The sequence below is a fragment of the Protobothrops mucrosquamatus genome, unplaced genomic scaffold, assembly GCF_001527695.2.
Source record: "Protobothrops mucrosquamatus isolate PMUCROS unplaced genomic scaffold, P.Mucros_1.0 scaffold1465, whole genome shotgun sequence".
Taxonomy (NCBI): domain Eukaryota; kingdom Metazoa; phylum Chordata; class Lepidosauria; order Squamata; family Viperidae; genus Protobothrops; species Protobothrops mucrosquamatus.
Window position 1 is genome coordinate 289,052 of NW_015387643.1, and position 10,746 is coordinate 299,797.

At 38.8% G+C, this 10,746-nt stretch overlaps 1 protein-coding gene across 1 annotated transcript; it reads left to right on the plus strand.

Moving 5' to 3' along the window:
- The first annotated feature begins 1,002 nt into the window (after positions 1-1,002).
- Positions 1,003-10,228, plus strand: NDUFB8 (NADH:ubiquinone oxidoreductase subunit B8). The gene is made up of 5 exons (XM_015822109.1): positions 1,003-1,171; positions 3,288-3,414; positions 4,475-4,574; positions 6,954-7,109; positions 9,909-10,228. The coding sequence occupies exons 1-5, from the start codon at positions 1,078-1,080 to the stop codon at positions 9,999-10,001; spliced, it is 570 nt and encodes a 189-aa protein (XP_015677595.1). The 5' UTR covers positions 1,003-1,077; the 3' UTR covers positions 10,002-10,228.
- Positions 10,229-10,746: the final 518 nt, after the last annotated feature.

Sequence of the window (10,746 nt, forward strand, 5' to 3'; positions counted from 1 at the left end):
TCAAAAGCTTTATGATGAAATGGTGCGTAATCTAAAGCTGTACAGTCTACTTTTTTTACTACTTAACCCCCCCCCCCCCACTTGTCCGCTATTTTTTTGGAAGCAGACCTGGCAACCCTAGACCTTCCCAGTGGATGTGCACTGCCAGGAGTCAGAATGGGGAACTTGCAGCCCTTGGGCCCAGCGGCCAATCTCAGAATATTAAACTCTTTATTCAGAAATCTGTTCAGGAGCCCCAAGATTTTCCTGCGATCTTTCTTTAAAATTTAAAAAAATGTATACCATTATTATTATTGTTGTTGTTGTTATTGTTTTTGTTTTGTTGTTGTTATTATTATTTAAAAAATGGCAATTTAACTGCATTTACAAATGTAAGTGGCTATAAGCAATCAATGTCCCCAAACCTGCAAGCAGCCATAAACAGCGAACAGAAGAGGGCTACTTAAAAGGAGAAAGAAATGAAGTCTTTCTGAGCAAAGCCTTTACTCAAAATAAAAAGCCCTTTCTGAGCGTCTTCTCAATGTTCCTAGTACTGTTTTTTGTTTAGAGAAAGCTAGTCTGCTTTTGGATCAGTCTACCCAAGAGGGCATTATCACTTTAAAATCTAAGCATAACCATCAGAATCCAGTTAACCGAAGTGGATTAACTTTGCCAGGATCTACATGGGGATAGTGCCCCTCTCCTGGTCTTAATAGCTCGGCCAGCTGCTTTTAATACCATTTAATACTTTTAATCAATGTTTTTCGTGCATGTACTGTTTGTCTTTAAGTTGTGAGCAGCCGAGTAGGTTGCAGTGCCCCCCACACACACACACTGGCTGAGAGATACATAAAATACATAAAATAAATATGCGGGGCTCGCTGGGCTCTCCAGGTGGCTACGGAGGAATAAAGAGGTTGCATCCTTCCGGCTTGAGAAGCGAAGTGGGGGCAGACCTGGCGTCTGGCGCCCCCTCACGGCGCAAGCTGTTTCCGGGTGAGCCCTGAGAACAGCGGCTCTCTTTCAGGGAAACTCTATGGCCGATCAGAAGTCCTCCAGCCTTCAGCTTCGACCCGGCGCCCGCCCTTGACGGACGCGATGGCCGCTGTCGTTGCGCTGGGCCGCCTCCGCGCCCTCCTCCGCCCGCTCGCCTGCCCGTTGACACCGGGACATGGCAGCAGCCGCCGCCTCGGTCCGTGAGTGCCTCTGCGCCCCGGGCGGGGAAAGGAGGCGGCCTTGCAGGTTGGGCTCTGGGAGGGACAGACGACCCCCCCCCCATATTGCGGAGGCCGCTCTGGGCAGCCCGCCTCGTAGGGCTCCATCTGCTTCCTAACCGTCTCGCGTGACGGGGGCATCAGGCCGCTCCTTTGCCCTAGGACGGGTAGGCAACCTTGGCTCTTTTATGACTCGGGGACTTCAACTCCCAGAATTCCTGAGCCAGCATGGCTCAGCTTGGAAACCTCTCCCTTTCCCCACAGCATGGCTGGCTCTGGAATTCTGGGCGTTGAAGTCCACGAGTCATAAAAGAGCCAAGGTTGCCTACCCCGCATCTCAGCTCAAAATGTGTGTAAATGGTTCGTATTTATGACGGTTGCAGTACCCCGGGGTCAGGTGACCATCCTTTGCGACCTTCTGACAAGCAAAGTCAATGGGGAAGCCAGATTCGTTTAACAACCACGTTACTAATTTAACACCTGCAGTGATTCACTTAACACATGTGGCAAGAAAAGTCATAAATTGGGACAACGTTCACTTTAACAAATTTCTCAATTAGCAACATAAATTTTGGGCTTAATTGTGGTCGTAAGTTGAGGACTACCTGTACCTTGTTGGTGTCGTCAGTAAAAATAAAGAGAGCCACTTTTGGGGGTTTTTTTGAAAAATTTCTATTAATTTTTTCCATATAATTCAATAGTGCTTAACAACATGTTGTCTCAGTTTATCATTCACTAATACAAATTTAATTCTTAATTGTTTATTCTTTTCTCCAACCATTGATAAAACAAGTCCCAAGTCTGATAGTATTCTGTTTCTTCTTTTTCTTTCAACCTCATAGTCAGTCTGTCCATTTCTGCACATTCTAATATTTTTTTAATTATTTCTTCTAATGGTAATTCTTCCCTTTTCCAATATTGTGCAAATATGATTCTTGCCGCTGTTATCACATGTAAAATCAAATATATACTTTGTTTAGCAATCTTTTCTGGCATAATATTTAATAAAAAAAAGTTCCGGTTTAAAATCTACATGTTTCCCCAACATCTTTTCTAGCCAAGTATGTATTTTTTCCAGTACCTCTTTGTTTCAACACATGTCCTCCATACATGATAATAAGTACCTGCCTTATATTTACATTTCCAACATCTATCTGACATATTTTTAAACACTTTTGCCAATCTTGCTGGTGGCATGTGCCATCTATCAAACATTTTATATAAATTTTCTTTATAAGAAGCTGCCATTGTCAGTTTATAATTTCTTTCCCACAAGTTTTGCCATTTTTCTAATTCTACTTTATATCCAAAGTTCTTCGCCCATGTTATTATTGTTTCTTTAACTTGTTCATCTTCCATTTTCAAATTCAATAAAAATGTATAAATTTTCTTAATTAGTTTCTCATCAGAGCTTAATAATGCCAGATCAAACAAGGTCTGCTCTTTATAAAATCCATTCAGTTTGACATCTTTATCATATCTAACTTGCATTAATAAGAATGGATAACTCTCAGAAACTAAAGGTTGTTATATTTGGAGGGATATGATTTACAACTTGGTTGGCACACCTTTTTATGGTATGGGAAAAATAAAATGCATAAGTACTTTCAGAACCGCTATATAAGAAACGCATTACTATTAACATGGGAAAAAATAAAATGTAAAATATATTTGAAAATACCAGGATGGCTTTCAACAATGGAAGCATTTATACATCCAAATTTAGTTAAATTTAGTGAGAAAATATGGACATATAGAGATATAAAGAGAGCCACTTTGGTCTAGTGGTTAAGGCACCACACTAGAAAGCTATTCTATTCCGGTCCATTCCATTCCATCATGAGTTCTAGTCCTGCCTTAACCATTGAAAGCCAGTTGGCTACTTTGGGTCAATCCCTCTCTCTCAGCCCAACTCACCTCACAGAATGGTTGTTGTGGAGAAAATAGGAGAAGGAAGATGTGTTGAATATATTCACCAACTTGACTTATTTGTAAAACACAGGTTATATATAAATAAGTAATCCAGACTTTATCATCTGCACTGCACATCTTTTCTCTACACTATCTTTCAGCTGTTGCTCTTTCTGCTTTTAGCTTCGAATCTGCCCAAACATCTGCTTCCAGGGGCATACCCCAAGACTCCAAAAGAGCAGGCAGCTGCTGCAAAGAAATACAACCTGACACTGGAGGACTATAAGCCATATGCAGATGATGGTTTGGGGTAGGTTGCATTTGTATATCCAAGAAACCAAATATTGTACAAAGTTAGGAACAAATGTTGTGATATCAGGATTGTGGAGCGTTTATCTCTATATGCCTATCATAGCCTCATAATAATAAATGACTTCCATAGTTGGCATTCATTGGGAAATGAGTACAATCTTTAAAAATATAAATCTAGGTTAAAGGCAGATTTACATTTGGAAGGAATAGTGGAATCACATCTGCAACATTATTTAAATCAGAAATGTAAATGTTCACTTAGCAGTTTGTGTATTATTTCCAATGGTACGTATACCCAGTATGCTGATCTAAATCATGGAAGGTCCTGTTCCCCTCACCAAGCATTTGTAACAACAGTGTGTTAAGCAGTGTGGCTTGCTTTAGAATTAAACTGTTAATCAGTTCATTGAATTGTTAGTATGGCTTCCCTTAGAATTAAATTGGAGCCCATTCTAGCCCTGTAATTTCAAAAATCAAAACGTTAAATTTTCTTGTTTCATCAAGTGATAAATATCCTGCATTTCTTTGATGAACAATTGTTTTTCTTATAATGTTGGAACAAGACTGTATCATGTTGAATTTGCAACAAAGAGTGAAAAGGGTGAAAAAATGTACTAGTTTGATAGTGGAGACATTTCTAGCAGGAATGCTTGTTTAAATTAAATGTGTAAGATATTCAAATGTTTGTTGGTTGTATTAATTACTTTCTCCTCCATTTTGGAGGACTGAATTCATCTGGCAGTTACTTTGTCTAAAATAAGAATAGGCAATATGTTTGTGATTAGATCCCCATACTTAAAAATGCACAATTCAACCTCCAAGAGACAAAGGAACATGATAGTGTGATACTTTTGTCACTGCAAGGCTTAGCCATCATTTTCAGCCCTCTTGTTGAGTTTTTTAAGTTTGGCAGATAGAACATTATCTTTTTTCTTATTTTAAATCACTAGTAAATTGTATTGTTATTTGTTGATTTAAGTACTGAAAAGATTTAGGAGCAACTTGGGTCCATAAAAAGCTTGCTCTTGGTCTAAAGCTTTGTTCTCATATTTTCACAGTTATGGTGACTATCCCAAACTCCCAGATCAATCCGTAGAAGAAAAAAATCCTTGGTATGAATGGGATTATCGTGACCTGAGGCGCAATTTTGGAGAACCAGTAAGAAGAAGAATTAATTTGGGGTCTACCTATCTTTCAATTCAGTTTGTAATCCAGAATTCCGTATTAAAATTAATGAGTAAGGGAATATCTGAGTGCAATAATATATTTGGTAGAACGTTTAATCCTTCCATGAGTCCAATACTCAAGCATATTCTGTATATCAGCACTGAAATCCCCACTTTGATTCTGGTATTGACATTTTTTTTGTGTCCTGAAAAGGAATAAAATACTTGAATAGAATAGAGCTGGAAGGGACCTTGGAGGTCTTCTAGTCCAGCCCCCCACTCAAGCAGGAGAACCTATACCATTTCAGACAAGTGACTGTCTAGCCTCTTCTTAAAAATTTCCAGTGATGGAGTGCCCACGGTTTCTGGAGGCAAGCTGTTCCACTGGTTAATTGTCCTCAGTGTCAGAAAGTTTCTCCTTAATTCTAGGTTGCTTCTCTCTTTGTTCAGTTTCCAACCATTGTTTCTTGTCCTGCCCTCTGGTGCTTTGGTGAATAACGTGAGGTTTATCTGGGTAAGGAGCATAGAATCGTTTGAGCAGTCGGGGCTCTAACATGTTTCTTGTGAACTTGCTTGTTTTGGGATGCGGGGAGGTCTTTCCATGCTACAAGGTATTGTGTTGTTCACCTTCTACCATGATGGGTTATGGCCTTGGGAGGGCCGCTTGGCCGTAAAGGCGAGGTTACTTCAGGTTTTAGAAGGTTGCAATGAAACACAAGGTGGACCTGTCTTATAGTTTTTGGTAGCTTCAGTTCTACCCTGATAGGGTTTATAATGCGTGTGATGGGGAAAGATCCTACAAATTTTGAGCCTAATTTCTTAGAGGGTTGTAGGAACTGGAGATATCGAGTAGATAGGTAGACTCAATCTCCAATGTGGAACAGCTTAGGTTCTACTCTTTTCTGCTTGTGCTTTGTAGGCTGCTCTGGCTTTGTCTAGGGCTTTGCAAATGATTGGCCAGGTATTTTCCAGCTGGTCAATCCATTCCTTCAACAAGGAAGGGCTTGTTGGCTGGCAATTCGGGTATTGGGTTAAAGTCTTGCCTGGTGGCAACTCGGAAAGGGGTGAAGCCAGTGCTAGTGTGTACACAATTGTTATAAGCAACCTCTGCAAAAGGCAAGAGGTCAGTCCAGTTATCTTGTTGATAGTTAATAAAGCATCTCAAATACTGTTCTAGAACTGAGTTTGTTCGTTCTGTGCCCCCATTAGTTTGAGGATGGTTACTAGTACACAGATCCTGATGTGCCCCCAAAAGGTCCAGAAAGGCTCTCCAGAACTTTGAAGTGAATTGGACCCTCCTATCCAAAATTATTCAACGTGGGGCCCCATGTAAGCGGTATATGTGACGAAGGAAAAGCTTTGCTAGGGTCTTAGACATGGGGATCTTCTGACATGGGATGAAGTGGACCTGTTTTGAGATTAGGTCAGTTACTACCCAAATCACTGTATTCCCCGTGCTTTCTGGCAACTCTATGATGAAATCCATAGGATCTCTCTCCAGGGTGCTCAAGGATCAGGCACCGATTGCAGAAGGCCCGGTGTTTTCCCTTGCCTCCATTTGGCTGTTGCTCAGGTGGGGCAGCTAGCCACGTAGCTCTCAATGTCCTCCTTTAGGGAAGGCCACCAAAATTGTCTCTTTAAAAGGTGGAGGTTTTTTATGAATCCAAAGTGCCCCACCAGTTTCGAATCATGGCAGGTTTGCATAGTTTTTAGTACAACTTCCCCCTAGCCAGGCCAGCCCTTCTCGCATCGAGCAAAAGTTCTTGTGGCTCAGGAACCACTCGTCTTTCTCCAGGGCCTGCTTGAAAGTGAGGGTGGTGGTGTTGTCTAGTGGTTGGGCTCCTCTTGTTTACATTGGAGCAGGGGCTTCACTGGAGCCACCAGTTGTTTTGCTGGGAGCAGGGACTTGACAATTTCTCTTTTGGAACTATTAGACTGGGGCAGCCTCGACAAAGCATCGGGCAGAGAAAGCAGGCAGGATCTGAAGTTTCCCACGCAAAAACGTTAGGTTAAACCCGATTGTTCAAAACCCCTCCCAACTGCCCGGTCCATAGGGAACCAATCCAAAGGTGTTGTGAGAACACCCAGGCGTCTTCCAAGGTGTTGAGTCTTTGGCGAGGCAAAGCAGATGGTCCCAGGCTCTTCCCTCCCCCTCCCATTTCCAAGGAAGGTACATCAAAGCAAAGAGGAACAAAGTAAACAAAGCAAAGCTAAGCACATCACAAGAGAGCTCCAAAGGTCCCCCCTCCCATCAGAATGGCAGCATCCTAACAAGGATCTATAAGGACCTGACATGCACAAAGATATATAACAAGCCTGTTACTGCAGTATTTAATCCTGTCTCTTCCTATCTTTTTTTTTTTTTAACCAGTTGCATCGGAGCTTAGATTTATATGTACGGACACGGGTTGATACGTCCCCGACCCCCATTTCCTGGCATATCATGAAGAGGTATTTTTGGGGGTTTATTGGAATCATGTTGTTCATGGCTTTTGTTGGCGAAATATTTCCATGCTACCAACCAGTGGTAAGTTCTGAATCTACTTTTTTTTTTTTTTCCAAGAGATCTTGAATCTCTGGTTGGGGTGATCTGCCAAAGTTCCCGCCTAAATTCTAGCGCCTCGTACAATTTAGGAAAGGGAAAACTCTCTCATCTAGTAAAAGCAATTAACTAGAATCTTAGAATCCCCTCTCAGTTGTGTGTCGTTTCAAGAAGTAGGATAGTGATAGAAGATGGCATTACTTGTGGGTTTGTTTTCAGTTGTGGGGGGTGTCTTTGGTGGATATGAGTGCAAAAGATTTAATCCAGTCAAGAAGAGCTGCTGTTGTTAAAAGGAAGAGACATTATTCGACATAGATGTCTTCCCAATTACAAAAGAGAGAGAGAGGAGATACTTTCCAAGTAGAGTTAAAACAGCTTAGGGTTAGCAAGTTGATCCAGAAATTTCAGACTTTGGTCCCCAAAAATAAACCTCTCGTATGAATATCATTTTTAGACCAATTTTTTACTAGCTGAATTTTTGTTCTCTTTAAGATCTGATGCAAGTTGTCCTTTGCATTTTTTTTTTAACTTTGTGCATAAGAGATGTGACTTTGGAATTTTTTCTTAACGTTTAATTCAAGGATGTTTTCTTTACTGGCGGGAAAACAGAATCTTGGAATTACCAGTGTAAGTTTCTTTCTGTGGTACTGTAAATGGAAAGTATCCCACCTCTTTGGATGGAAAAAAAATCGCTGATAGAAAGAATAATGAGTAGTTTTTTGGGATTTTAAAAAAAAACTTGAATCTTGGATACAATGAGTATATTTGATACTTATGTATTGTTCTTCGCTTTAAAATTACAGTATAATCCTTGCATCATTTTAAAGTTGTCAGTTCCTTCTAATGTGATGCTACAGCCCAAAGTATTCCAGGCACTTCTGCCCTACAGTAGTGGCCAAAATTGTGGAAACCTTTTGGGAAAAGTGTATTTTTGAGGTTTGATGGCTAATAACACCACTTTTTGGAGGGGAGTAGTACCATAAAATTATATATCAATGAAAAGATAATTTAATCAAGAATGTAATGCAACAATGTTTGTTCAATTATCTGTACTGTATACTATGAAAAGTTATAGCCAAATAATCAGAAAAAGGAAGCACAACTTGCTTAGGTTGATATCAGGTAGCTTTCCTTCATCTGATTGTAGCCAATGAGCATGAGTGTTTAGGGAGCCAATTGGGTGTCATCTTGTTTTGGCAATTAGCCAATCAGATCACAGTAGGATTCAGTTATTGATGTCATGTATTAAAGCTGAGAGGAGGACATTTGTCAGTGTGTTATGTGATCGCTATCAAGTTGGTTGGTTTTTTGTGTGTTCTTTAGTGAGCTTGTAAAACGTAATAAAATTAAAGTAATGGTGCAAAGAGTTGACTGGTTGCCCAGAAAGCGATGTAAAAATAGTATTATTAAGTGAACAAGGCTACAGTTATAAAGAAATTAGAAGAAAAATGGGTGAAAACTTAACCAAAGGTGGCATTTCTACTGTACACTTTTCCCAGAAGGTTTCCACAATTTTGGCCACTACTGTATGTAGAAAATTCATGGCACGTCTGATTTACTTAACAGTAAAACTTGTCTCAGACTTCGCTCACTCAAACAACAGCTTGCAGTATGTTCACCATTCATTCCCAGATGTCTCTTGTGGAAACAGTCCTTCTTTCCAAGGGATCCAGGACACAGTATGAAATGTGTCAGGATTGCTACTGGGGACTTAAGGTCAATGCCTTCTTCATTCTCCAGCATTCTCATTGAAGTCTGCCCTGGGGTTGTTTGTAGGATCTCCTTCCTGTTGCTCAGAAATAGGGGCCAGGCTAGAAAGAAAGCTAGAGTTAGATTTAAAAATGTGATTTAAAACTTTACTTGACAGGTAAATAAGGCTTTAGAGATCTTGATTGAATAAAGATTAATCAAATATGTGAATTTAGTAAGAAGATGTTTTTCTGTATTAATATGCTTGTTGTGGATATAACAATTATTTGGATTGGATTTAAACTTTATTGAGTGGGTTAAAAGAGTTTTTTATAGATATAGATTGATTGATAGATTACAGATTTAAAATAGAGCAGAAATGTATTTTTTGGAGTAATATTCTTATTATTAGGAAGGATAGCTATTTTGTAATGGAAGGAGAATAAGAGGGATTTCTGATAAAAGGAAGAAATGGGATTAATAAATGAGTTACTAGATTGAAAAATAGAATACTTGTAGAAAATATAAGAACGTTATGGTTGAAATAATATGTATATTTTAGAGATAACGATTAGGTTAAGGAAAAAGGGAAAGGAGGGACACCTGAAGTATTAATAATATGTCTATCTAAAAGCCAAATTAGAACATGGTAATTGTAAATTAGTAAAGCTTAAAAACAGGATTTGGATCTATATAGATGAAATGTTATTGATGATTGCTCTGATTGATTGAATTTTATTGAAAAATACATTAATTTGAATGTATTATATTATTTGAGGGAAATAGAGAGGGAGTCTTTAATGTTTGGATGATTGATTACCCTATCACCATGTTGTTTCTCAAGCACCTTGTTGTAAAAATAAAAAAAATCAATAAAACTTGTTTAAAAAGAAATATGGGCCAGGCTATGCTCTGTGAAGAAGGAATCATCTTCCTCCTCCATATCATGTTTCACATCACATACTGCATTACATCAGCAGGCAATAATTGTTTATACAGAGTGTATAATGGTACCAGATTTAATTCTGGTGTGAGATTCCGCATTTTAAGCACTCCTTGTTATTAATTGATTCTTACTGTCTCCTTTCATTTCAGGGACCAAAGCAGTTTCCTTATCATAATACATATTTGGAGGACAGACCAGATCCCAATATTAAACCACTGTCAGAGAAGCACTATAAAATGTAAAGGTATCTGGAGCTGCAGGGGTTGTTTTGTTTTGTTTTGACCTTTGGTAGACCTATATTTCGTCTAATTCTTGTTTTAAAGATTGTCCTGGAAAAGCAATGATGCTTCTTTCCATGTGTAACCTGTATCCTATCACTTTGTTCATTAAAAAAAGGAGAAAAATTACAGAATGTTGAGTCATTATGCATTGGGCATGAGAAGTCTGAATGGTATAAAGAAAAGAAAAATAAATGTAATTATATATGCAAATGTATGATTTAATTGAGTCTTGCACCTATTAATTCTTCCTAGCAGTGGGAATATATCCTTGGGCTTCACTAAATATGCAAATCAGGGGTACAGTAATTTATGTTTGTGAATCCTTTTGAACTTTCAATATTTCTCCATCAATATGACCTAAAATGTAATCAGACTTCCACATAAGTCCTAAAACAAAATAAAGTAGCCAATTAAACAAATGAGTCAAAAATAACAGAAGAGAAGTCAAAAACATTATACTTGTTCATTTATTCATTGAGAAAAATTATTCAGAGCTACATATTTTTAAGCACCACTGTATCTCTTGCTTCAGGTTTAAGACCATATTTACTTGAAAGAATAACCCAGTAATAATTATCTGTTGGGTAAATGTAAAATAGACTGATTCTTATTTTAGGTACTTTTTAAAAAGCCATCACTTATATTGGTTATTGATTGCCTGTGCATTTTGGCCAGAGATCAATTTTAGGTTACGGTATAATCTAAA